The sequence below is a fragment of the Hypanus sabinus genome, chromosome 2 (genome assembly GCF_030144855.1).
Source record: "Hypanus sabinus isolate sHypSab1 chromosome 2, sHypSab1.hap1, whole genome shotgun sequence".
NCBI lineage: Eukaryota > Metazoa > Chordata > Chondrichthyes > Myliobatiformes > Dasyatidae > Hypanus > Hypanus sabinus.
In genome coordinates, this window is record NC_082707.1 from 10,523,674 (window position 1) to 10,551,334 (window position 27,661).

Genomic DNA, 27,661 nt, shown 5'->3' on the forward strand with positions numbered 1-27,661 from the left:
TCAATTCAGTTTCAATCTTTATTTAGAATCGATATCCAAATACAAAACACTATTAGTCTTTTTAATTTCCTTTAGGTTTCAGACAGAACAAAACTGAACAACAATGTACAAAAAAAATCCAACTACAGTTAAATTGTCAAAAACGTTGGCACAATCTGTTAAAAAAACACTGTTAATTCGCACCAAAATGTTAAAAACTGTACAAAATACACAATTATATACAATTGTTAGTTTCGTGGTTAGAATTTCTACAGCTTTGATCTGCCCGTGTTAGATTGGTGGGACCGGTGATCAGGAGAGAGTGAAATCCCTCCGTAAAGGAAGTGGTGAGCCATCTCCACTCCTCCCAGAGGGGGACATCGGTGGGGGGAATTGCAGAGTTGGGGAAAATGTCTCATTACATGTGTCATCACAGATACCAAGGAGGAGAAACCAGGCAGGATGAGTCAGGACGTGGAGACTACTTACCGATGCTCCTCACCAGCTCTCAACAATTTATTGGCTCCGGCAGCAATCCAGCCGATTAGCGATGCCTCTGGCTCAATGGACAGCGTTCTTGCCACTCAGTGCAAAGGTTGGGAGTTCGAGCCCCAGTCCAGACACGAACACAGAGAGGCTGGATGTAGAGAGTGCCCTTAACAAGAGGACAGGAAATTCACAAAGGCAAAGAGCAAGGAAGTCCTCTCCTATGGTATCTGACTGCACTCAAAATGGCTTCCTGATCATAAATAACTCTACTGTAGAATACTGAGTGGGTTCCACAAGTGCTCGGGGACATTGAGGCATTAGGGTAAACATTTCACTCAGAAAATCCTCTGGCAGCGATGGCATTTAGCAAACATTAATGGAGTTCTCACCAACACTGTGGTGAGAACCATCCCCTGAATACAGAAATGATCAGCTTTGGCAGTGTACCCAAGTGAGATCCTTAACAACACTAATATCTCTAGCCCCATCTCCAGAGATATGACTTTACAAAGTAGCCTTAACCATTAGTAAAATTAATTAGTTAAAATCAATATTTATGGGGACATACTTCAACACTAAACATCAGGAAATAACATTTCTTCTCTCACTTACTTACAACACCCATTTATTAATGAAAATGTGAAAATCATACCGGGAAGCCATTCCCAGAGTGACTTTGCTCTGGGACGCCGTTCCCATGCTGATGCCGTGCTGGGATGCCAGAGGGAATCCACAGACTCAGGGAAGGACGTACAAACTCCTTACAGGCGACACCAGAATTTAGCTCCAAACTCCAACGCTACCATGGCACGTATTCCCTGGGGGTTTCCTCTGGGTGCTCCAGTTTCCTCCCACATTCCAAAGACATAGGTTAATTGGTCACATGGGTGTAATTAGGCAGTGCAGGCTCGTTGGGCCTGGGAGGGCCTGTTACTGCATCTTTAATGACACAACCCTGCTGTCAAATGATCTCCTCTTCACTGACATTCATTAGTCTATAAAATTAAGAGAGACACAGGTAGGGTAGACGGTTTCTGTCCAGAATCAAAACAACTGATACTAGAAGGCACGTATTAAAGGTGAGAGCAGGGGAAAGTTGAAGAGAGATTTGCAAGACACATTTTGTTTTAAGAGTGGAACTTATTGGTGTGGAAGCAGATGCGACAGTGGGATTCCAGAGGCTTTCAGACAGGATAGGATGGGAGATGAGGCTATGTGCAGTCAGGGGGGATTAGTCCAAGTTGGCATCATCTCAATCATCACAGTGGGCCGAATGGTCTGCTCTGTGCTATGCCATGTTCTATTTGTACACCCAACATTGGTTTTCAGGAAACCTTTGAAACATCCTTTGTTAATCTTTTTAAGAAGGATTAGTGTTAGAATTTAATTACACACAATTACCCAGTGAATGCATCATTCAGAGAGGTAATAAAAGCAAGAATGAAGACTCTGTACAGAATTATGGGACCCGGCGCCACATAATACCAGAAAAGGTTTCTTCCTGCAGACATTATATTAACAAGGGTTGGACAATAAATTCTGGCACCACCACTAATGTCCACATGCTGGGAAGTGATGCACATGGACAAAGAGTAATTAAATGGATGAAGGAGCAGTGGTATGGAGGACATGGGGACAAGATAGGTGGGAGAACCAAGAGCGTTTAGGAGACAGGGAGTCTGCAGAAGGACTTGGACATGTTAGGAGAGTGGACAAAGAAGTGGCAGATGGAATTCTGCAATCAGTGGCCACCTTATGAGGTACCTTCCGTACCTGAACCATTCTTCTCTGACCTCTCTCATTAACAAGGTGTTTTTACCCAGAGAACTCATACTTGCTGGATTTTTTTTTTTGTTTTCTTTTTTTTTCAAACTCTGGATACTGTTGTGCAAGAAAATCCCAGGAGATCAGCAGTTTCTGAGATACTCAAACCACCCCATCTGGCACCAGCAATCATTCCACAGCCAAAGTCAGTTACTTCACATTTCTTCCCCATTCTAATGTTTGGTCTGAACAACAACTGAACCTCTTGACCATGTCAGCATAAGTTAATGTTTTGATTGCTGCCACACAATTAGCTGATTAGGTATTTGCATTAACGAACTGGTGTGCCTAATAAAGTGGCCACTGACTGCAGTTTGGTAGGAAGAATAAATGTGTAGACTATTTTCTAAAAGGGGAGAACATTCATCAACAGGAGCTTCAAAGGGAGTTGGGAGTTTTAGATCAAGATTTTTGTAATATTAATTTACAGGTTGAGTCAGTAGTGAGGAAGGTAAATTCAGTCATTTCAAACCAAGCATGCACTGCTGAGAGGTATAAGCCCTTGGCCTGACAGCATTTGCCATTCTGTGAACAAATGTGGGCCCCGTATTTTTTAAGGAAAGTTGTGCTGGCCCTGGAGAGGGTCCAGAGGAGGTACACAAGAATGATTCCCGGAATGAAAGGCTTAAAATAGGATGAGTGCTTTATGTCTCCGGGCCTGCACTCAATGGAGTTTAAAAGGATGGGTGTGGGACGGATTTCACGGAATACTGAAGGGCCTGGATTGAGTGGACAGGGAGAGGATGTTTTCTGCCGTGGGAGAATCACAGACCTGAAGGCACAGGCTCAGAATAAAGGCATGTCCCTTAAGAACAGTAATAAAGACTGATTTCTTTAACCAGAGGATGGTGAATTTGTGGAATTTGTTGTCAGGAAGGGCAGTGAAAATCAAGGCATTAGATATTTATGGATATTAATTAAATTAAATATATTGGATAAGGCAGAGATTGATGAATTTGTGGTTGGTAAGCATGGGTTAAGGGTTAAGGGAAGAAGGCAGGAGAATGGGGTTAAAAATATTTTTCAGTGGTAGAGCAGACTCAATGGGCTGAATGGCCTAATTCTGCCTCTATATCTTATCTTGTGTTCTTCAGGATGAACTCATGAATATTCAGAGATAAAAGGTTATAGATATTTTAGAGAAGATGCAGAAAAATCTTATGAGGATGACCAGAAATTAGTGTTCAGAAACATCTGACCAAGCTGGGGCACTTTTCTGTTGAAAGGAAGTGTTTCCTTCAAACAAGGTGGGATTTTGATCGAGGCCTGGACGGAGCAGAAATGGAGAGGATGCACATTTCCACCAAGTAGTATGAATGTAGAAATCACTGACATGGGAATATTCAGGGTAGGAAAGAGATGAATTTAAATGGAATAGGACTTCACAATCCTGCTCAAAAGTAGTGGCGCGGTAAAGTTGTGGTTTGTGTAATTGACCCGGGATCACTTCCCACCACTGTATGTTAGAATTCTCCCCGTGACGGATGAGTTTCTTCCCTCAATCCATACCTTACAGGTTGGTAGAGTAATTGGTCGCTTGGGAGCAAATGGGCGGAGCAGGTTCCAAGTTATTACCCTCCAATTCCCCACAGATTCTACTTGTTAGGGGCAATTTCCAGTCGGTTATTAACCTAGCCATTACATATTATTAACATATCTTGGGGAAGTGGAAGGAGACCGGGAAGGCCTGCACAGTCACTGGGAGATGGCACAAATGCCACACAGGTCAGGCATAAGGAAAGGTTCAGGTTCAAACCCAGTTCCACTGGGCTGCGTCTCTGTGCTGTCCCTCAAATTCAGAGTAAACCATCCCAGCACATTGTCACCAGTCTCAGCAATCCACAGTACTGCACATGGAAATAACCTGCACTATTGGGACCCAGGTCAGTTTTTAAGAGAATCCAGTCACCATTTAACGTCAGGTTGCATCTGCTGCAGATTATAGATCTGCAGGTTGTGGTACAGTCTTGATCATTGTGGTCAGGGTGAGCCTGTGCCACCTTTCCCTTGATGTTGGTTGACCTCTTCTTCCCAGAGAGAGAGGTCTCACCCGCCATGGTGGGAGGTTCGCCCCAGACGGTCGCTCTGCACAAGACAGCCGCTTCACTCAGGTTGCACTCTGCAATGGCCGTGACATATCCCGCGACGCTCCGCCTCACTCGCTCTGTGGAGTAATTCGCTCTCAGTGGACGAGAGATTGGCCACGTCTCGCCCCTTCAGAGGGGTTGCTGGCTAATCCTCCAAGGCCCGACAGAGTGAAGCTGTGGGTTCCTTTCTCTACCAAGGGCCTGGTTAGCAACAAGAAAAGTCAGCCAATAGGATCACAGAGAACAGCAAAATGCTTCAGCTGCTTCACGGCATTTGATCTACTTCCTGAGGGACTTGGGATGTAGGAAGTCTCCAACTAACATGGGGCAAACAACACACTATCTTAAGTTTGCAGTCAACATCAACAAACACGAAACACTAGAGGAACTCAGTAGGTCTGGCGGCATCTATGGAGAAGAATAAAAGAGTCGATGATATGGGCCGGAGTCAATACTTCAGGTTTGAGTCCAAATGAAGCTGCAGTTTCAGTTATCCACGCAAATTCCTCGAGTCTGCTTCGAGGCGACTGGTTTGTGAAGTCAGGGGGCATTGTCCCACAGGTATACTGTGTAGAGTGTGAGAGTGTTCAGTCCCTCTGGCTGGGCACCCAGGTGAACCTCCAGCCTCCTCCCCCATCCCTCTGCACAAAGGCCTGGCCTTGGCAGAAGCTATGCGTTTTGACATTGCGGTGAGGGCTAAGGGAGGTGGAAAAGGCCACGCACGTTTTATTGGGGTAAGGTGGCACCCCGGACGGAGGCAGTAAGGAGTAGGGTGAGGCGGAGACCAGCCCAGCACTGCAGCAAGACTCCAGCTGGCAAGAAGGGGTGTGAACATCCATCAAGGCGGCAGTGTCTTGACCCTGAGCGGTGATTTCCGCGCAGTAGTCAGCCTCCCTGCTGTAATCAGGGCACACCTCACTGACAATGGCACTGTAGTTAGCTGTGGAACTCTCATCAATGGTGTTGGCATCTTTTAATCCTAGAGTCTTCAATACCCAAGTGTCGACGCAAGGCACACAGTGCTCCTCTTGGCCAGGGTACGAGCCACCTCGGTCTGTGAGAGCTGAGTCTCTCCGTCCCCTCTTGGAGAAGTAGGTGGGGTCTGTCGAGTAAATGTCAGCTTCCTCCTGTTCCTCAAACAAACGCTTCTTAACTTTAAAGATCCCTCTTTTCTTCTGCGTATTTTGCGTCAACAATTTCTGTAAAAAAGGCCAAAGATCATATGATTAAGATAAAGATCAGCTTTAATTGTCACATCTACATCGAAGCGTGTACAGAAGCACATTGTTCGCGTCAAGGAGTGCAAGGATGTGCTGGGGGCTGCCCGTAAGTGTCGCCATGCTCCCCACGGCATGTAACCAACTCACTAACCCTAACCCGTACGTCTTTGTAATGTGGGAGGAAACCCACACAGTCATGGGGAGAACGTACAAACTTCTTACAGACACTGCTATCAGCTGAACACTAATCACAATTGCTGGCCTGGTAAAGCATTGCACTAACCACTGCTCTTCGGTGCCTTCCTAGGTAGAGTCACACAGCAGGGAAGCAGGCCCTTTGGCCCATCTCCTCCATGCTGACCCAGACTACCATCTAAGCTGTTTGGCCCATGTTTCCCTAGACCTTTCATATCCAGGTTCAAGTTCAAGGTTATTGTCATCTTACTGTCATAGAGTCATGGTCTACAGTAGAGAAATAGCCCTTCGGCCCATCTAATCTGTACCAAACCATTAATCTGCCTAGTCCCATTGACTGGCACTCAGACCACAGCCCTCCATGCCTCTCTCATCCACGTACCTATCCAAATTTGTGTTAAATGTTGAAATCAACCCCACATCCACTACTTGTGCTAGCAGCTTATTCCATGTTCTCACTACCCTCTGAGTGAATATTTCCCTCATTTTCCCTTTAAATATTTCATCTTTCCCCTCTTACCTCATGACCCCTAGTTCTAGTCTCACCCAACCTCAGTGGAAAAAGCCTGCTTACATTTACCCTATCTATACCTCTCATCCTTTTGAATACCTCTATCAAATCTCCCCTCAATCTTCTACCTTCCAGGGAATTGAGTTCTAAGCTATTCAGCCTTTCCCTATAACTCAGGTCTCTGCACTCTTTCAGTCTTATTTACATCTTTCCTGTAGGTAGGTGACCAAAACTGCTCCAAATTAAGGCTCACCATTGTCTTATACAACGTCAGTATAACATCCCAGTACTTTGATTTATGAAGGCCGATGTGTGCAAAGCTTTCTTTACGACCCTGCCTACCTGTGATGCCACTTTCAAGGAATTATGGATCTTTATTCCCCGATCCCTTTGTTCTCAGTTCCCTGCCATTCACCGTGAAAGAGCTACCTTGGTGATCTTACTGAAGAGCAACACATCGCACTTGTCTGCATTAAATTCCATCTGCCATTCTTTAGCCCATTTTTCTAGCTGGTCCAGATCCCACTGCGAGCTTTGATGGTCTTCCTCACTGTCCACTACACCCCCAATCTGGGTGTCATCACAAATTTACTGATCTAGTTTACCACATTATCATCCAGATCATTGATACAACTGTACATATACACAATCAAATAAAACACCATTTCTCCTGACCACGGTGCACCACAACACTTATATCACAAACAGCACGTAAAAATTACCATAAATGTTGATAAAATATAATTTAGAATGCATTTATTGCCTAGTAGAGGTAAACAGTAAATAGAACAATAAACAGCTCGTTGACCTGGTGATGAGACCTCAGTGCAGGCACACTTCTCATTAGTCCCACAGCGTGAAGGGAGAATCTGTTTCACAGTCTGACAGTCCTGGTCCTGATGCTCTTGTACCTCCTTCCTGATGGTAGTGGGTCAAAAAGATTGTGGGGTGGGTGGTAGGGGTCCTCAACAATGTTTCAGGGCCTTTACAATGCTCCCAATAAATGCCACAAATATGGGGGGAGAGAGACCCCGGTGATCATCTTCGTAGTAACTTTCAAAGTACCTGTTCAGTGTTGTTATTATTTGTACCTCAGCCACTTGGTGGCACCTCGTCCTAAATAATCACCACACACCCAGAGTTAAGAAGTTGCCCTTCAGGTCCCCTTTTAAGTCTCTCCCACCTCACCTTAAATCTGATTTTACAGAGGTGCCACATTACCTCATGGCCCTTGATCCCTCTCGTGCTTGGTTCCCCATCCTCAGTACATTCACCCTTTCTGTGTCCCTCATGACTTTACCCCCTCTATACAGTAGCTCCAGTTTCCTATGCTCCAAGGAATGAAGTCCTAATCTGTTCAACCTCTCCCCGTAATTCAAGCACTCAAATTCTGACAATATCTTCAAATCTTAGTACATCTTCCAGGTAGGGCCAAAAAAATACCAACACTTTTCTCAATTTTGTCCAATGGATAAAATAATTGTCCGCATTTCTCAAGCAAACTCTGTAATGGGAGGCCCCAAGCCCATCTGCAAAAGGGGAAGGGTTGGGCATGAGGCCAGCAACCTCATTCTGTAAAAACCCAGAGCAGAACAGAAAGCTATACACCTGAGTTTTATAGAGCTGCAACATCATTTCACAGCTCTTGAACTCAATCCACTGACTAAAGAAGGCCAGCACACCATATGCCTTCTTAACTACCCTATTAACTTGAGGGCAACCAGGGGGATCCATGGACATGGACCCGAAGATGTCTCTGTTCCTTCACCTTTGATAAAAATCCCGTCGTTAACCTTGTACTCTTCCTTTAAATTTCAACCTTCAGTGCTGCCTGGATTGAATTCCATCTGCCACTTCCCCGCCTAGCTCTGCATCCTTTCGATATTCCGTGGTCACAAGGGAAACAGGCAAATACAACAGACAGGAGGAAACCATGCTGCGAGACAATAGCTCCGCTCACTGCCCCAATGGGTCCTTGTAACTGCTGGCTGTAGGCACAGTACATTCAAAATGGAGGTGCATTCCAACAGCCCAGCACACACAGAACATTACAGCACAGTACAGGCCCTTCAGTCGATGATGCTGTGCTGACCTTTCGATCCCCAATTTGACCCTAGCTTAATCACAGGACAATTTACAATGACCAATTAGCTTACTAACCGGTACATCAGACTGGAGGAGGAAACCGGAGCACCTGGAGAAACCCACCTGTCCCAGGATGATGTACTGAGGACATCAGAAATGAACTCTGAACTCTGATGCCCCAAGCTGTAATAGTGTCTAACCACAACACTATTGCATCCATATGCCCTTCTAAGAGTTTTTTTTAGTGCCCCTAGGGAATCTGCCTCTGCCAGGGCATTCCAGGCAACCGTCTCTCTCTGTGTAAAAAAAAGCCCTACCTCTGACATACCCCCTATAATTTCCTCCAATCATATTAAAATTTTGCACCCTCACATTATCATCTTGTGAATGAGTACAGGCATTCTCCAAAATAGACTCCTGTGGGAGGCTGACCGTAACTGAAGTGTTTTTGCAACATGCTTTGCTGCAAGGAGGACCAGAGGTCCTGTGGCAGCTTCTGCTGGACACATACCCTCGCCTTGTCTTCCAGGGATTTCACATAAGTGGAGTTCAGGTATTCCCTCAACTTGCTGTTTTCTTCGTGGAGCCGGGCAAGTTCTTCCTCCTTTTGTTCAAGTGTCTCCTGGAGCTATGGAAATAATGAAGGAAGACCATTGTTTCAGACAAGTCACTCTTTGGAACATAACCTCTCCAGAATCCTGGGCCTTAACAAGAAGCTAAAAGTGGCTGGTCCAGGGATATTGACCTTCTAAAGACTTCCAGCAACAACCACAATAATTGCTTCTGACATCCAAACCATGTCTGAAACATTTGGCATGATTCCAGCTGCTGGAAGCTTTCCATCAGATTCTTGATAGCTTTTACTAGAGCTCAGAATAAACACTAAGGTTGTTCATTAAGCGGTGATGGTTAATTCGAGGAAGTAAATTGGTAAATTGGCTAATTATTGTCACATGCAGCAAAGTTACAGTGAAAAACTATTTTGTATGTCATCCATATAGATTATTTCATCACATCAGTGCATTGAGGTAATACAAGGGAAAGTAATATCAAAATGTAGAATAAACTGATACGGTTACAGTGAAAGTGCAGAATCGTTTCAGCTGACAGGAGAAGCAGCAAAAGCCAGTCACTTCGGGCAGATGGGGCTCATCAGACATGGTTGGCAACTCATCCAGGAGGAGGAAAGCTCTGATCTCAAACCACCTCTGTCTTGCAGCTATATCCACTCATGCGGAGGGCTTTGGGAGTAAACTCCGAGGAAAAATCTGGAGCTGAAGTTCCTAAGGCAGTCCTATGTTGAGTTCAATGTGGATAGGCAACTACTGTGGTGCCCCTGGTGTCAAACTGTATCGGTCTCTGCCATTTCTTTGGCTTCACCAGCTGAGTAGAGAGAGGGAGCCTGCTAAATGGGCAACAGCTTGCTCTCCATACTGTACTGGCCTGGCTTGCAGAGCTAGGATGCAACATCTGTGGTCTACTCCATTGGAGGCTTTGAATGTAGAGCAGCTGTTTACAAGCTGAGGGAGTCACTAACTGAAGAACAACCATCTAAACTGATCGGCATTGAGAGCTACAAGTCAGCCATGATGGAACGGCAGAGCAGACTCATTGGGCCACATGGCCTAATTCTGCTGTATGTTTTATGGTGCTGTGGTCTTACTGAATCACGGGGGAACGTGGGTCATTTTTATTTTTGTACAGCAGTTGTGATGTGAGATACACCACATGATTCACTAGGAACTTTCAAACTGGAGGCTGATGCTTGAAATTCAAAATATACTGCAGATGTTGGAGATCTAAAATAAAGATAGAATTTGAAGGAAAGGCTCAGCAGGTAGGGCATCAAGTGTGAAAAGGAAATCAGGGTTAATCAGAATTGCAGGTCAGAGGACCTTTGGTGATAAGCCCTCAACCTGAACCGTTCCTCCTTCTATGAAACATGATACTTTGCTTGGAAAAATCAAAGTTGGGTTTATTGTCATCTGCACAAGTCCATGCGTGCACAGATGCAATGAAAAACTCACTTGTAGCAGCACCACAGGCACAGAGCATCACAGACACAACATTCACAAGAAAAAAGCAAATTAAACATAATTATATCTAATTTTTACAAGAAAGAACATAATTAGAACAAAAAGAAACTCCCCTTTGGTGCAAAGTGGTCATAGTATTGCTAAAACACATACCTCCATACTCAAGGAGAGTTCCTATCCCACTGTTGTAAGACTATTGAACAGTCCCCTAGTACAATAAGATGGACACTTGACCTCATATCACGTTGTGATCTTGCACTTTATCGCTTGCTCTTTTGCCATAACTCCAGCACTTTATTCTGCATTCTGTTATTGTTTTCTTTTGTACTACCTCAATGCACTGTTGTAATGAAGTGACCTGTGTGGACGGTATGCCAGACAAGTTTTCTAATGTACCTTGGTGTATGTGACGATAATATTCCAATGTACTAATTTAAACCCAGGATATTTTGCAGATGTTAGAAATCTGAAGAAACACTCACAAAATGCTGGTCAGGCAGCCACCATGGACAGGAATAAATAATCACATTTTGAGCTGAGGTCCTTCATCAGGACTAGAACGGAAGGGGGAAGAAACCAGAAGAAGAAGATGGGGGGGGGGGGAAGGAGGACAAGCTGACAGGTGAGACCCTGGTGAGGGGGGAAGGTGGGAGGGGTGAACTGGGAAGCTGGGAGTTGATAGCAGAAAGAAATAAAGGGCTGAAGAAGAAACTAATAAGAGAGGACTATGGACCATGTGAGAAAGGGAAAGAGGATTGGCACCAGAGGGGTATGATAAGCAGGTAACGGAAAGAGAAGGGATAAGAGGAGATGCAGAATGGGAATGCAAAAAGAGGGAAGAAATTACCAGAAGTTAGAGAAATCAATGTTTGTGCCCTCAGCTTGGAAGCTACCCAAGCAGAATATGAGGATAATTCCAGTTTAAACCACTGAGCAGAGTGGAGGTAGAAATTAGATGAATCAAGCTGGCTTCTAAACACTGGTACATTAGGACAAATGAAGGAACTGAGAAGATAGAGCAGGATCTGTGTGGTAGAAACACTCATTTCCTCTCTCCCCCCTCCCACAGATGCTGCTAAGCCACTGAGTCCTTCCAGCAGGCTGTCTGTTGTTCCAGATTCCAGTATCTGCAGTCTCTTAAGCCCCCAGGCTCATACCTACCCATCCACCCAGCAAACTGCCTTTCAAGTCCTGATGAAGGTTCTTGGCCCAAAACGTCGACAGCGCTTCTCCCTATAGATGCTGCCTGACTTGCTTGTTCCACCACCATTTTGTGTGTTGTTGCTTGGATTTCCAGCATCTGCAGATTTCCTCGTGTTTGCCTTTCAAAGAGCACCCTTTCTGGAAAACGCTATATGGCTATTAAAACAAAAACCTCACACCATCTTAAAAGTTTCGTCCATTTGGCAGTTAATATCTCCAAACATTTAGAAGAATGAGGGGGAATCCCATTGAAACCTGTTGAATGTTGAAAGGCCTCAATAGAGTGGATGTGGAGAGGATGTTGCTAATTGTGGAATAATCTAGGACCAGAGGACACAGCCTCAGAAATGAGGGGCATCCATTTAGAACAGAGCTGTGGAGAAATTTCTTTAGGCAGAGAAGTTCATTGCCACAGGTGGGTGTAGAGGCCAGGTCATTGGGTGTATTTAAGGCAGAGGTTGATAGATTCTTCATTGCTGAGGACATGAAGGGATACGGGGAGAAGGCATGAGATTGGGGCTGAGAGGGAAACGGATCAGCCATGATGAAATGGCATAGCAGATTTGATGGGCCAAATGGCCTGATTCTGCTCCTATAGCTTCGGATCTTAGCCTCCCCAGCCCCTTCTATCTATTACCCCGTCACTGCACTGTAAACATTTTAAACCGCTTTTTACATTGCTGATTACAGAGTAAATACATACTGGTATCTATGTATTTATGCACATTTTAGTCCATATCCGTACTTTAATCTCTAACTTATTTTACATAATTCTTTATTTGCTTATGATTGTTGAATGTTGTTTTTTGTTGCATATTGCACCCTGACCAACTCACCATAGCAAATTTCTAAGCTATAAATGTACATAGTGAATAACATTCATACTTGACCTTAAAGACACAAGTATAGTTTTCTCCTCATATAAATTGCCCAGGTACTTGTAATTTTTGTTTGTGGGGTCTCTACCAAAGGCACTCTTTGCTTCGGCTCACCTGCGGGTCACCCTTGGGCAAGGTGTAGCACCTGCTTAGCACCACCCCACCGCCTCCCGGAGCCGGGTCACGTGAAGCCATGAAACCAGGTGGTGGATGGTCATATGAGCAGCTGGTGCAGATCACAAGCCCTGGTTATGTGACCACTGACACCAGGCCGACAATCTCTGAAGAGTATTGATGATGGCTGGAGTCACCCGTCTTGTAAGGGCACTGCCCAGAAGGCGGCAATGGCAAAGTACTTCCGTAGAAAAATTTGTCGAGAACAATCATGGTCAAGACCATGATCGCCCATGTCATATGACATGACACATAATGAATTAACTTGCAACTTAGCCTAATTTCTACAGCTGTTACCACAGTCGGGAGCAAACGATGTGCTCAATGATTTTATTGACCGATGTTGTTAAACTTTTGACTCACAGATGCCTTTAATGTATGAGGAGCATTTGATATCTCTGGTTGTGTACTCAATGAAGTAGGATGAAAGGAGGTTTCAATGAATCCTACCAAACAGTGGAAGGCCTGGATAGAGTGGATGAGGAGAGGATTCTTCCATTAATGAGGGAGTCTAGGATCTGAGGGCACAGCCTCAGAATAAAGGGATATCCCTTTAAAACTGAGATGAGGAGGAATTTGAAATATTGTTTTCAGTTCTGGTTGCTTCATTATAGGAAGGATGTGGAAGTTTTCAAGAGGGTGCAAAGGAGATTCACCAGGATGCTGCCTGGATTAGAGAGGGTGCAGAGGAGATTCACCAGGATGCTGCCTGGATTAGAGAGGGTGCAGAGGAGATTCACCAGTTTGCTGCCTGGATTAGAGAGGGTGCAGAGGAGATTCACCAGGATGCTGCCTGGATTAGAGAGGGTGCAGAGGAGATTTACCAGGATGCTGTCTGGATTAGAGAGGGTGCAGAGGAGATTCACCAGGATGCTGCCTGGATTAGAGAGGGTGCAGAGGAGATTCACCAGGATGCTGCCTGGATTAGAGAGGGTGCAGATGAGATTTACCAGGATGCTGTCTGGATTAGAGAGGGTGCAGAGGAGATTCACCAGGATGCTGCCTGGATTAGAGAGGGTGCAGAGGAGATTCACCAGTTTGCTGCCTGGATTAGAGAGGGTGCAGAGGAGATTCACCAGGATGCTGCCTGGATTAGAGAGGGTGCAGAGGAGATTCACCAGTTTGCTGCCTGGATTAGAGAGGGTGCAGAGGAGATTGACCAGGATGCTGGACAGCATATTTTATGAGAATAAGAATGATCTTATTCTTTTCTCTTTGGAGAGAAGGAGGATGACATGTGACTTGACTGAGGTGTACAAGATGATAAGAGACATAGATCAAATAGCCAACCAGTAAACCTTCTCCATGGTGGAAATGGCTAATATGAGGGGGCATAATTTTAAGGTGTTTGGAGGAGAGTGGTGGGTGCTTGGAACCTGCTGCCAGGAGTGGTTGTAGAGGCAGATATATTAAGGATATTTAAGATATAGGTACAGGGATGAAAAATAAATGAAGGGCTATGTAAGAGGGAAAGGGTTAGATTTGGTATTGGAGCAGGTTAAACGCTGGCACAATATTGTGGGCCAAAAGGCTTGTACTGTGCTGTCCAGTTCTATGTTAACTTTTTTAACTAAGTTATTGGATGTATTTAAGACAGAGATTGATAGGTTCTTGATTGATTAAAGGGGTTAAGGTGGCAGAATGTGGTTTTTAAAAAATCGCCTATGATGAATATTGAACTTGAGATGATGGCCCAAATGACCAGTTGTGGTCCCATGTCTTATTGTCTTGGAATGAAATAAAGGCCACACGATCTGTATTCAACACATAGTTGCAGTCAAATCAACAGGACCCTGCAGGACAACTTTTCTTGCATCACATTACCTGTTTGTTTTTATGGAGCTGAGATGATAAATGGGCTGTCCATCTGAGATCATCCTGGGCAGAGGTGTCAAAGATAGAGAAGTACTCTGGAGAGAAATAGAAGCTGATTAGTGGACAAAACCAAACACTAAATAATGCAAACAATACCCTCTCACTGTCCGGGCAACACATACAGAACTCAGAAGACAGGCAGCATCCATGGAAAGGAGTGAAGAGTCAACGTTTCGGACCGAGGTCCTTCATCAGGACTCCTGCTGAGTTCCTCCAGCGTTTCGTCTGTGTTGCTTGGATTTCCAGTACCTGCAGATTTTCTCATGTTTCTCCTCTCACTGACTCCAGATCAAATATAACCATCAAAAATCTCTATTAAATGGAACAATCTGAACTCACTGCCGGCACAATCACAAATCAACACACCCTCAGTATTTTAGGAACAGCTTCTTTCCCTCTGCCATCAGATTACTACCTTACTACTTTTGCACTACATTTAATTTTTATATATATACATACACAAACACGTGCATATACAGTACATATGTACGTATATACACAGATACATTAATATATTTCTTATTGTAATTTATAGTTTTTTTCTGATTATGTGTTGCAATGTACTGCTGCCGTAAAACTATAAAACTACAAATTTCACAACATATTCTAGTGATATTAAACCTGATTTTGACTCTGAAATTCCCCACCCCAGACATTCCCTATTCTCCCCTCCCACTGGGCAAAAGGTGCAAAAGCCGAAAAGAGCGTACCACCAGGATCAATGACCACTTCTACACCATTGTTATCAGACTTCTGTACAGTTCCCCAGTTTTGTAAGATGGACTGTTGGCCTCACAATCTATCTCACTATGACCTTGCACCTTATTGTCTACCTGCACCGCACCCTGTAACTGTAACACTTTATTCAGCAATCCGTTATTGCTTTATTTTGTTCTACCGCCATACACTGTTACCTCCATTAATGGTTTCTAAGACAAGCTTTTCAACTGTACCTCACTACATGTGACAGTAATAAATCAATTTGAGGAACTATTACCTCAGAGTTCCAGACCAGATTCAACCCTGGCCTCCTGCGACATCATTGTACAACACTAAAACAGGCCATTAGGCCTACCACTTCTATGCTAACATTTTTGCCCAACTACACTAATTTGGGTGGCAGAGAGGAGATACATCTCTACCAAAGGAGGTGTAAGGGGCTCCTTCCATCCACTAACCTGCAGGTCACCCTTGGGCAAGGTGGCACACCTGCTTCACCCCTGATCAGGGTCACGTGAAGCCATGGGAGCAGGTGGATGGTCGTATGAGCAGCCAGTGCATATCACCAGTCCCCAGTTATGCGACCACTGATTCCAGGCAGACAATCTGAAGAGTATTGATAATGGCTGGGGTCATCCGTCTTGTAAAGACACTGCTCAGAAGAAGATAATGGCAAACCACTTCTGTCGAAAAATTTGCCAAGAACAATCATGGTCATGGATTGACCATGTCTGCCTATGTCATATAACACAGCACATAATGATGATGATGATGATGATGATGATGATGAAACTAATTATGTTGGTTGCATCGAGTCAATGTCTGCTACAACTTGCCTATTCAAGGGATACTTGTCCCGGTAAACAATCCCAGTTTATATAAATCACCAATGATACAGGTTAAATAAATCCACCCTCAGGGTGGAGGAGCAACACCAGGGTGGAGGTCTGGGTACCCTCCAACCTGATGGCATAAACTTTGATTTCTCCTTCAAGTGAACAAATTTCTACCCCCCCCCCCATTCCCCACTCTGACTTTTCACTTCATCTCAACCACCTCTCATTTCCCCCGGGCCCCCTCCTCCTTCCCTTTTTCCTGTGGTCCACTCTCCTCTCCTAGTAGATTCTTTCTTCTGCAGCTGTCGACCCTTCCCACTCACCTGGCTTCCTTTATCTTCTTCTGGCTGGCCACATCCTCCCCCTCCCAACTTTTTATTCAGGCATTGTCCCCCTCCCTTCTCAGTCCTGAAGAAGGGTCTCAGCCTGAAACATTGACCATTCACTTTTTTTCATAGGTGCTGCCTGACCTGCTAAGTTACTCCAGCAGTGAGCGTGTGTGTGTGAGTGGCTTTAAATTTCCAGCCTCTGCAGACTTCCTTGTGTTTTTGTTTTTAAATAAATCATTATCAGTAAGCTCAGAAGTAAATAAGCCATTATAATCACAAAGTTCCAGACCAAATAAAGATCTCAGATCATAGATACAAGCATTAATAATTATCAATGCTGCATCTCAGTCTACATAAACCAACAAAAACATGGATTCAATGTTAGATACCTGTTCTGCATAATTGGATCTATTCCTTGTAAACTATCCCAGATCATAACTCCAGCATGGCTGGTCCATTCTCCACAGCCAGCTTGGGCTGTGAAAGGAGGAGGGTTGGGACGGGGCTAGCAACCGCATCCATAAAAACCCAGAGCTGGAAAAATGCCAACAAAAGCCCCAAACACTTCAACCCTGGGAAAGGAAGACTCTTTGAAGATGATTTACACTTGGGAAAGACTTGCCCAGGATAGAGGACTCTGGTGAGCTGCTTTCACCTATGTCCAATCGGGGTGATGGGCTTAGGTAAGTAATTTGATCAGTGCTATTCATTATTTAGATAACCACTGGGTCTCAGTTTAGATTATCTGATCAGTAGCATCTAATCTACTTTGTATTTTAACTTATGTGAATCTGTGGAATTCATTGCCACAGATTGCTATGGAGGCCAGGTCATTGGGTGTGTTGATGCAGATGTTGATATGTAAGAATATCAAAGGTTACGGGGAGAAGGCAGGCTATTGCGATTGAGGGGGAAAATAAATCAGCTATCATGGAATGGCGAAGCAGACTCGATGGGCTGAATGGCCTAATTCTTCTCCTATGTCTTATGGTCTTATTTCTCCTAAAGAATGAGGGGGCTTGTGGGAAGTTTGCCTTGCACAAATTAGTAAGTAAATATTTGGTACACAGAGAACAATCCCATTCCTGGAGCAGTCCCCATAGCTAATCCTGGCCAACTTCTGCTCCAATCCCAGAAATAAAACTCTTGTGTATACAAGGCACCATGTTCATCCCTCAGCCAATATGATAACTGCACTATCCCACCTATGGTAATGTGGTGATAACCAGCTTTTTTTTTGTTAAATGTTAATTGAGTTAATAGAGGGCACAGCAACTTAGGAGACAGACAGAAGAACTTAGAGATGCAAAGATAAACCTTAGATTTAGTCGTCACATGTACACTGAAACATCCAGTGAAAGGTTTTGTTTGTGTCGATGGCCAGCACAATCCGAGGATACACTGGAGGCAGCCTGCAAGTGTCGCCATGTTTCAGGCACCAATATAGCATTTACTAACCCTAACCCAAACCTGCAGGTCTTTGGAAAGTGGGAGGCAACCGGAGCGCCCGTAGGAAACCCATACGGTCACAGAAACTCCTTACATCCATCAGCAGGAACTGAATCCCATTTGGTGATTAGTGGCACTGCAAAGCATTACATTATCTGCCACCCTACCATATATAGATGTGTGATGCACACAAACTTTCTCCCCAGGGTAGAGGAGTAAAGAAATAGATGGCATGGGTTTAACGTGAGCGGGAGATATTTATTACGAACTCGGGGACTAATCTTTTACAAAAAGGTTGTATTTAAGTAGAATAAGCTGTCAGAAGAAGTGGTTGAGGCAGCCACAATAACAGCATTTAAAAGACCTTCTCTTGTTGAAGGGCCTCAGCCTGAACTTCAAAGATGCTGCCTGACTTAGAGACAGAGAAAACTACTGCCCAGAAACAGGCCCTTTGGCCCATCTAGTCTGTGTCAAGCCATTTTAACTGCCGAGTCCCATCAATCTACACCAGGACCATAGCTATCCATATCTCTCCCATCTGTGTACCTATCCAAAATTCTCTTAAATGCTGAAATTGAAATCACATCTACCACTTGCACTGGCAGCTCGCTCCACACTCTCAGCACCCTCTGAGTGAAGAAGTTTCCTCTCATGTTCCCCTTAAACATTTCACCTTTCACCCTTAACCTATGACCTCTAGTTGTAGTCTCACCCAACGTCAGTGGAAAAAGCTTGCATTCACCCTATATAAACCAACATAATTTTGTATATCTCCATTAAATCTCCCCTCAGTCTTCCACATTCCAGAGAGTAAAGCTCTAACCTATTTGACCTTTTGTCAGGTCCCCCAGATTTACTGAATTCCTCCATATTTTGTGTGCATTGCTCTGAATTTCCAATATCTGCAGAATCTTTTGTTTTTGGCATTTAAAAGGAATAGGTGTACATAGGAATGTTTTATAGAGATATGGGAAATGGGACTAGCTCAGATGGGCACTTTGGTCAGCATTGAGGGATTGGGCTGAAGGGCCTGTTTCTGTACTGTACTACTGAGTGAAAATGTTGAAAACACACACACACACACACACAGAGTAACTGCCTCAAATCTAGGCAAATCTAACGCTGTGACCTGTCTAGAGAAATCAATATCATCAGTGGATGAATACCGAACTAGATAAATAACAGCATAGAATACAGAAGCAGAATTAGGCCATTCGGCCCATTGGGTGTTCACTGCCACTGAATTGTAGCTGATTTTTTTTAACCCCCATTTTCCCACCTTCTGCCTGTGGATATCTTCAAAAGGCGATGCCTCAAAAAGCTGGCATCCATCATTAAGGACCCTTGTCAGCCAGGATATCCCTCTTCTCTTTGCTACTATGAAGGAAGAGGTACAAAAGCCTGAAGACACACATTCACCATTTCAGGAACAGCTTCTTCCCTCCACCATCAGATTTCTAAATGGACAACAAATCCATGTACACTCCCTCGCTACTTTTATCTTGTTTTGCTCTCTTTTTGCACTACTTATTTAATTTTATATATTTTCTAGTTCATGATTCTCCAATCCTGAAAACATGAGTATATTCACTAGATCTGTGCCCCTTAATTTTAACACCTCTATAAAGTCACCCCTCAGTCTTGTACACTCCAAGCAAAATAGACCCAATCTGCTCAAGCCTTCTCCTTAACTCAGTCCCAGCACCATCCTCGTAAATCTCCTCTGCACACTTTCTAGTTTAATGACATCCTTCCTGTAGGAGGGTGACCAAAACTGAACACAATTTTGAATATGTAGTCTCACCAACATCTTGTACAACTGCAACATAATGTTACAGATTCCATACTTACTGTCCGGACTGATGAATGCCAGCGTGCGAAAGCTACTCTTCACCAACATGCCTCCCTGTGACCCACTCTCACAGAACTATGTACTTCAAGATTATTTAAAGTCATTTCCTATATGCAAGTGTAAATGAGATAGTAAAGGAGAACAAAATAATTGGTACTCTGGATCCAATGCAGCACAAAGAAAACACAATAAGATAAAGAACATGATAATTATAAAACAATGAAAATAAATACATAAGATAGCTTCCAGAAGATTGGAAAATTGCAAATGTCACTGCACTCTTCAAGTAGGGAGAGAGGCTGAAGAAAGGAAATTACAGGCCAGTTAGTCTGATATCAGTGGTGGGAAGATGTTGGAGCCATTGAAATTCCTTGGAGATGTTGGAATTCTTTGAAATAACATGCAGGATAGCCAAAGGAGAATCAGTTGATATTGTGTACCTGGATTTTCAGAAGGCCTTTGACAAAGTACCACACCAGGCTGCTGAACTAGCTGTGAACCCACGGTATTACAGGAAAAATTCTCGGATGGATAAAGCAGTGGCTGATTGGCGGGAGGCAAAGAGTGGGAATAAAGGGAGCCTTTCCAGTTGGCTGCTAGTGACTAGTGGTGTTTCACAGTGGTCTTTGTCGGAACCATAAGACCATAAAACATAGGAGCAGAATTAGGCCATTCAACCCATTGAGCCTGTTCCGTCATTCCATCATTGCTGATCCCAGATCCCATATCTCGCCATATCCTTTGATGCCCTGATCAATCAAGAAATCAATGGTGAGAGTGTGGATTGATCAAAAACTAAGCAACGACCCTCTTAATATACCCACGGACTTGGCCTCCACCACAATCTGTGGCAGAGCATTCCACAGATTCACTACTCTGGCTAAAAGAAGATTCCTCCTTACCTCTTTTCTAAAAAGTCGCCCTTCAATTATAAGGCCATGCCATCTAGCTAAGGTAAAATCTTACCTGCTGACCTGTTGGATTACAAGGAGGATAGATAAAGGGGATGCAGTGGATGTGTATATTTGGACTTTTAGAATGCCTTTGAAAAGGTGCCACTCATAAGGCTACTTACCAAGTTAAGAATGGTTTTACAGGAAAGTTACCAGCATGGTTAGAGCATTGGCTGATTGGTGGGAGGCAGCGAGTGGGAATAAAATAATCCTTTTCTGATTGGCTGCCGGTGACTAATGGTGTTCACAGAGATCACTGTTGGGACCGCCTCTTTTTACACTGTATATCAATGATTTTGATGATGGAATAGATAACTTTGTTGCCAAGTTTGCAGATGATACGAAGAATGGTGGAGGGGCAGGTGGAGTTGAGGAAATAGGTAGGATGCAGAAGAACTTCGATTAGGAGAACGGGCAAGAAAGTGGCAAATGAAATAGAATGTTGGAAAATGCACGGTCATGCATTTTGGTGGTAGAAATAAATGTGAAGACTATTTTCTAAATGGGGAGAAAATCAAAGAATCTGAGATGCGAAGGGACTTGGAAGTCCTTGTGCAGAACATTCTAGAGTCTGTGGTGAGGAAGGCAAATGCAATGTTAGCATTCATTTCAAGAGGTCCAGAGTGCAAGAGCAGGGATGTGATACTGAGGCTTTATGAGGCACTGGTGAGGCCTCACCTTGAGTATTGTGAACAGTTGTGGGCTCCTCATCCAAGAAAAGATGTGCTGGCATTGGAGAGGGTTCAGGGAAGGTTCACAAGGATGATTCTGAGAATGAAATGGTTATCATACGAGGAACGTTTGATAACTCTGGGTCTGTACTCACTGGAATTTAGAGGGCTGAGGGGGGATCTCATTGGATCCTTTTGAATATTAAAGACCTAGACAGAGTAGATGTGGAAAGGATGTTTCCCATGGTGGGGAAGTCTAGGACAAGAGGGCACAGCCTCAGGATTCATTTAAAACAGAGGTGAGGAGAAATGCCTTTAGTGGTGAATTTGTGGAATTTGTTACCACAGGCAATTGTGGAAGCCAGGTCATTGGGTGTATTTTAGGCAGAACTAGATAGCTTCTTGATTGGACACGACATCAAAGGTTGCAGGGAGAAGGACAGGGAGTGTGGTTGAGGAGGGGGAGAAAAAGATCAGCCACGATTGAATGGCAGAGCAGACTCGATGGGCCAAATAGCCCAATTCTTCTCTATTGGTCTTATAGTTCTAGATAACCCTCACCATAGGAAACATATTCTCCAATTCTTTTTTCGTTATATGTCAATGATAAAATTAATGGCTTTGTTGCAAAGTTTCCAGACAATATGAAGATGGGTGGAGGGTGGCTAGTTTTGAGGAAATAGTGAGGCTACAGAAGGACCTAGACAAGTAGGAGAGTGGGGAAAGAAGTGACAGATGGAATACAGTGTCAGGAAGTGTATGGTAATACACTTTGGTAGAAGAAATGAAAGGGCTGACTATTTTCTGAATGGAGAGAAAACACAAAAGAGAACAGAGGTGCAAAGGTATTTGGGAGTCCTTGTGCAGGATTCCCTATAAGTAAATTTGCAGGTTGAGCCTGTGTTGAGGAAGGTAAATGCAATGTTAGCATTCATTACAAGAGGACTAGAATATAAAAGCAAAAATGTAATGTTGACACTTCATAAAGCACTGGTGAGGCCTCACTTGGGAGTATTGTGAGCCGGTTTGGGCCCCTGATCTTGGAAAGGATGTGCTGAAACTGGAGAGGGTTCAAAGGTGGTTCACGACAATGATTCCAGCATTGAACAGCTTGTCAGATGAAGAATTTATGATGATTCTGGGCCTGTATTTACTGGCACCTAGAAGAATGAGAGGTGACTTAATGAATTGAAACCTATCAAAAAAGTGAAAGGCTTTGATAGAGTGGATGTGGAGAGGATGTTTCCTATGGTGGGATAGTCTAAGACTGCAGGACACAGCCTCAGAATAGAGGGGTGTCCTTTTAAAACAGAAATGATGAGGAATTTCTTTATCCAGAGAGTGGTGAATCTGTGGAATTCATTGCCACAGGCAGCTGTGGAAGCCAAGTCTTTATGTGTATTTAAGGCAGAGTTTGAAAGACTCTTGACTGGTCGGCATGAGGGGATATGGGGAGAAGGTAGGCGATTAGGGCAGAGAGAAAATTGGATCAGCCATGATGAAATGGCGGGGCAGACTCGATGGCCAAATGGCCTAATTCTACTCCAATATCTTATCGCCTTACATAGTTGGATTGATTGTGTCCATAAAGTGACGCTAGGCACAGGAGTGCCTGTACAGGGTGGCTCTGACAGGAAGTTATATAAAGTGGTGGTGGTTGGGGTGTGGAGTGGTAGGTTAGTGATCGGCCTCACTGCTTGGGAAAGTAACTGTTTTTGAGACTGGTGGTTCTGGCGCGGATGCTCGGTATCCGCCCTCTCTCATGGACAAACAATCCATGGGCAGAACGGGTGAGATCCTTCATGATGTCGCCGGCCTCTTCCGATACTTTTCTGTATGCATTTTCTTGATGGCGGGTAGGTGTACTTGCTACATGTACACCGAAACAGACAGTGGCATGCGTCGTTTTGTGTCAACGACCAACACAGTCCGAGGTGTACGCAGAGGAGGAGCCCCTCAGTATCGACATGCTTCCGACCGCGCCTGCTAACCTTAACCCGTCCGTCTTTGGGGTGTGGGAATAACGCACAAACTCCTTACAGACAGCGGAATGGTCGCTGAGATCTGTACCGCGCCGAGAACGGTGGAGCTTCAGCCCCGGTCGCGGGTGCCAGCTCCCCTGCCTTTCTCCGCGGTCCGAGCCAGTTGCAGCGGCTGTAAATCAGCGGGCACTCGAGGTGCTCCACGCGTCTCACGCCAGGGGGGCCACTGCACGGTTAATGTTTAGCCGGGGTTATTTATGGAGTCTCTCAAGCGAAACGATCCAAAGGTCGAAGTAACAGGTTGTGCAAAGAAATTAATTTAAGGAAAAAAAAATCTCAGGCAGGGATCAGGGTTTTAAACCCGAGGTGGGAGTCGCGGCTGTGGTTCTGCGGTGAGAGGTAGGGTGAACGCACCGAGGGTGCGCGCCGCCAGGGGTCTGTGCAGCGGCCCCGGTTCGCCTCGCCCTCGCCGGCTCGCAGCTCCCACCCCTGCGCAGCGCGGGTCTTACCTCGCGGCGGAGCTTCTTGCTGGCTGCCTGTGCTGTTGTCCCGGATACAGCCCGGCCATTGGGAGTACCAGGTTTCCATGGAAATGTCAACAGAGGCTGACGTCGAGAGCGAGGAAGAGCACTCATAGCTGTGGTCTCCTACAAAGGACTGGTCCTGGCAGGAGAGGACTGTGTTCTGTGGAGGGAGAGAGAGGGAGGAGGGAAAAGGGGCAGAGAGATGGGAGTAAGAGGATTGGCGAGTGAGAGCAAGAAGGAGGACGACGGAGGGAAAGGGAGAGCGGGTTGAGTGAGAAAGTGTGACAGAGAGAGGGGAGGGGAAGAGAGTTGACGAGGAGAGAAAAGGGAGAGGCAGGGCGAACGGGATGGAGTGAGAAACGGGAGGGGATGGGCGGGAGAGAGGGGGAAGGGTGGCAGGGGTGAGAGAGGGATAGAGATTAGAATGGCAAAGCGAGGGGAGAGGAGCGAAGGCGAAAGGAGGGAAGAGAGGGAAAAAAGAGGGGACCGGGAGCAGGGAAGTGGAGGGAGTGTGGGAAAGGGGTGGTTTAAAAGGAGGAAGTGGAGAGTGAGAGAAGTTTTGTTTTTGTTTTTTTTTACACACACACACACAATATAAAGACTAATGAGCGAAGTTGTACAGAGACGGCGACGTGTTTTCGCGGGTTGGACCCTCGCCATTGCCACGTCTGGCGTGTGAGCGCCGCTCTCTCTTTCTCTGTCCCTGGATTGTGGCCGTTTGTTGGAGACTCCCTAACACGCCTCCAGCTCTTGAGCCTGTGATAATTTCAGCGCGGGTTCCCAGTTCCTACACTTTGGGATCGTGGGATCCCGGGAGGAAATTGTTTGCCCACAACGCACCCACCTACCGGGAAGAGACAGACCACAGACCGTAACACCACTCCCCCCTCCCCCTTCCTCCTGCTCCTGGTCCTCTTTTCAAGATCCAGAACTCTATTCTCAGTTTTACAAATTGGTGTGCGGGATTCCTGCGACCAGCAAGCGCTGGAAAAAACTATATAGGGGTGGGTAAAAAAAACACAGCCTGATGGCGAGGAGAGTTGGGTACCATAGAAGGGAACCTCAAAACGGCAAGAAAGAGGGAGGGGCAGCGAAGAGAATAGACACCAAGCCGACGGGAGCGGGAGGGGACGGGCACGGGGAGGCGGGGAGAGGAGGAGGGGAAACAAAGCCAGAAGAGTATAGAGGCATCAGAGCAGGAGGAAAGGAGGAGGAGAGAGGGCCGAATAGAGTAAAGGGGAGAGGCAGGAGCTGTGGAAATAGACGTGGAAGATGAAGAGTACAGAACGGAGGTGGAACCGAGCGGGAAGAGAAGGGGGGACAGAAAAAGTCGAGGGAGAAGAGGAAAGAGGGGTCGAAAGAGGATAGGGAGGTCGACTAAATGACGAAAGTAGGGAGGGGGTCGAGAGGGGAGGGGGAGGAGAGGAGGGAGAAAGGGGAGGGGGAGGAGAGAGGGGAGGGGGAGGAGAGAGGGGAGGGGGAGGAGAGAGGGGAGGGGGAGGAGAGGAGGGAGGGGGAGGAGAGGAGGGAGGGGGAGGAGAGGAGGGAGGGGGAGGAGAGGAGGGAGGGGGAGGAGAGGAGGGAGGGGGAGGAGAGGAGGGAGATGATGGAAGAGAGGGGTGGGAGGGAGGAGAGAAAGAGGGGTCGAGTGAGGCGAGAAAGGGGTTCGAAAGGATAAAGGGGCAGAGAGAGTGGGAGCGGAAAAGAGAGCCAGGCCCTGGTAATTCAATGAAATACAATCCCATTTACTCGAGCGTTAGTTTCGAGGTTTCTTCACGCATTGGACGAAATGAGTTGTACTCTCGCCCACACACTATAAACAAAGCTACCACAACAATCAGATTATAGTGGAGGAAATATTGTATTCTAAGTGCAGAATCCACGAACCGCACAGCAAACACCTCCTGTCACGGCACGAAGTGGTAACAAGTTTGGGAAACATGTTAAGGTTTTGGATTTGCCTCAGCTGCTGTTTTTCAGAGGGGTTCTTCATTCGGGGCATGACACCGGGTTCTCCGTCCAATTCATCTAGTCCCGCACAGTTTCGGCGCATACTTCTGTAAGATCGCGCTGACGGGCTTTGCCAGCTTTCCGAAGCTGAAGCTGAGAAGCTTCAGTGGCACATGGGGAAAGCTGCAGAGAAAGTGGCCTTGAACAGTACACTCGACTCGATCTATCACCGGGACCTGATGCTTCTCTGGGCAGAAGGATTCCCCAAACCAAAGTGCAGTCTCCACACCTCAAGTTTCGTCAAAAGAGCGCAACTAAGCGCAGAGGGAGCGCCAGACAGGCTTTGCGAGTGGACTCTGTGCGTGTGCTGTGGAATGAGGAGACTACTGCTCACACAACTCTGCAGTGCTCCAAGCTGCGAGTTTCTCTCCTCACAGCGTCCCTCGCGGGGTAAGAGACTTCCATTGGCCTGACTGTGATGAGCACAGATTTCATTTAGCTGCTTGGGAAAGGAGCTGGGGGGGGGGGCGCAGAGAATCGGCATTCGCGAGGAGGAAACAGAAAAGCCTTCTCTGCGACTCTGACAACAGCTTTTTTTACAACTTACTGCGAGTTTGACTCGCGAATCCAGGTGCACCACTGCACTGAAAGATCTCAAAAGCTATCCACTGATGTTGCATCTTTTTAAAAAAAAAATGTAGATATTATTAAAAAGAGCCCCTCCCTCTACCTTGGTCACCAATTCAAATTCACTTACCATCCTGAAGAGTACAGTGAGAGGTCAGTACAGGCAGTCAGTCACAGAGACGGGCGCACACGTTCGGTTTTAAACTCCTACAGCCCTTTAAACCGACCTCGGAGTGTGGCCCCAGGGTGGTGCTGAGTTTCTAATCTAAACCAGTGACGCCTCCCGGAGCAGCTCGACGAGCGATCTGATTTGGTGCAAAAAGCTGTCAGCTTCGTGACGTGCAATGGGCAGCAAACCTCCTGGAATAAAAGTCAAGGAAAGCAAAGCAGAAAAAGAAAGCCTTCAGTTTGTCGGGGAGCCGCCGTTCCTCTGAGTGTCACTGCTCCCTTTATCTCCATTGCACTGCACAGCGAACTCCCGAGGATACAAGAGTGGGCCACCAAAAGATAACCTTCAGCGCAGACTGTTGTGGTTTAGACTGTACCGGGGTGCGTTTTTTTTAAATACAGAGAACCGGGTTCTCTACTTAAAGCGTGTAACGCCAACATGAAGCCCATCTAAGCCCTGAAGTCCATCAAGTGGGTGTTTGACACCTTTGTGCAGCAGGACTTCTTCGGTTTTCAAAGCGCCCGGCAGCAAGGCGTGGAGAGATCTCAATTAGAGTTGACTCCGAGAGAGCGTTTAATAACCTGCTGTCAGGGGAGGAGTGTGCAGGTAATCTGACCCCGCCCCTCTCCTCTGTGAGACAGTAAATCCAACCCCAGGGATGCTTAAAACACCCGTGGAAAAAATACACCGACATATGGAAAGTTAACATTTCATTCTACCCTGGAGAGTGTTTCATTAAGTTAATCCATTAGGCATTTTGCATGAATAGAATAGGACAAATCTTTCCCCATTAGCATTAACACAACACTACTTAACCACTCTGCTAACATGTGCTGAGGTTAATTACTAACCCACATCATGTCAATTCTGTCTGTCTCCCTTTGGAAGGGAGGGTTGCAAACGATCAGATTAAGCCTGTGCCGTTCAATTCTCCATTTTCTAGTCGAATTAAACTCGGTGAAATGAACGCTTAAATATTTAGATTATGAATAAATTAATGATACCATTTCAAAACAAGACTCAAAATAAACGGTCCGATTTGT

The 27,661-nt window shown here is 45.5% G+C and overlaps 1 protein-coding gene across 2 annotated transcripts; it reads right to left on the reverse strand.

Annotated features, from left to right (window-relative positions):
• gmnc (geminin coiled-coil domain containing) lies at nucleotides 1-27,563 on the reverse strand. 2 transcript variants are annotated; one of them, XR_009516150.1, is made up of 6 exons: nucleotides 26,580-27,563; nucleotides 23,858-24,032; nucleotides 14,506-14,591; nucleotides 8,902-9,018; nucleotides 1,121-5,578; nucleotides 1-634 (listed from the first exon to the last, which is right to left on the reverse strand). XR_009516150.1 is itself a non-coding variant. In XM_059992015.1 (5 exons), exons 1-5 carry the CDS (start codon nucleotides 26,580-26,582, stop codon nucleotides 4,967-4,969), a joined length of 993 nt encoding a protein of 330 aa, XP_059847998.1. In that variant the 5' UTR covers nucleotides 26,583-27,563; the 3' UTR covers nucleotides 1-4,966. The 2 variants fall into 2 exon arrangements, 1 of the variants encoding a protein (XP_059847998.1); XM_059992015.1 differs by having other exon boundaries at nucleotides 1-5,578.
• Nucleotides 27,564-27,661: the final 98 nt, after the last annotated feature.

Bases quoted from the DNA above. Each gene is read 5' to 3' on its own strand.
- gmnc (XM_059992015.1), bottom strand. The intron at 14,592-23,857 runs GTAAGACCCGCG...ATTTCTCTCCAG, and splicing joins GCAAGAAGCTCCGCCGCGAG to AGTACTTCTCTATCTTTGAC. The intron at 5,579-8,901 runs GTATGTGTCCAG...CCTTTTTTACAG, and splicing joins CCCTGGAAGACAAGGCGAGG to AAATTGTTGACGCAAAATAC.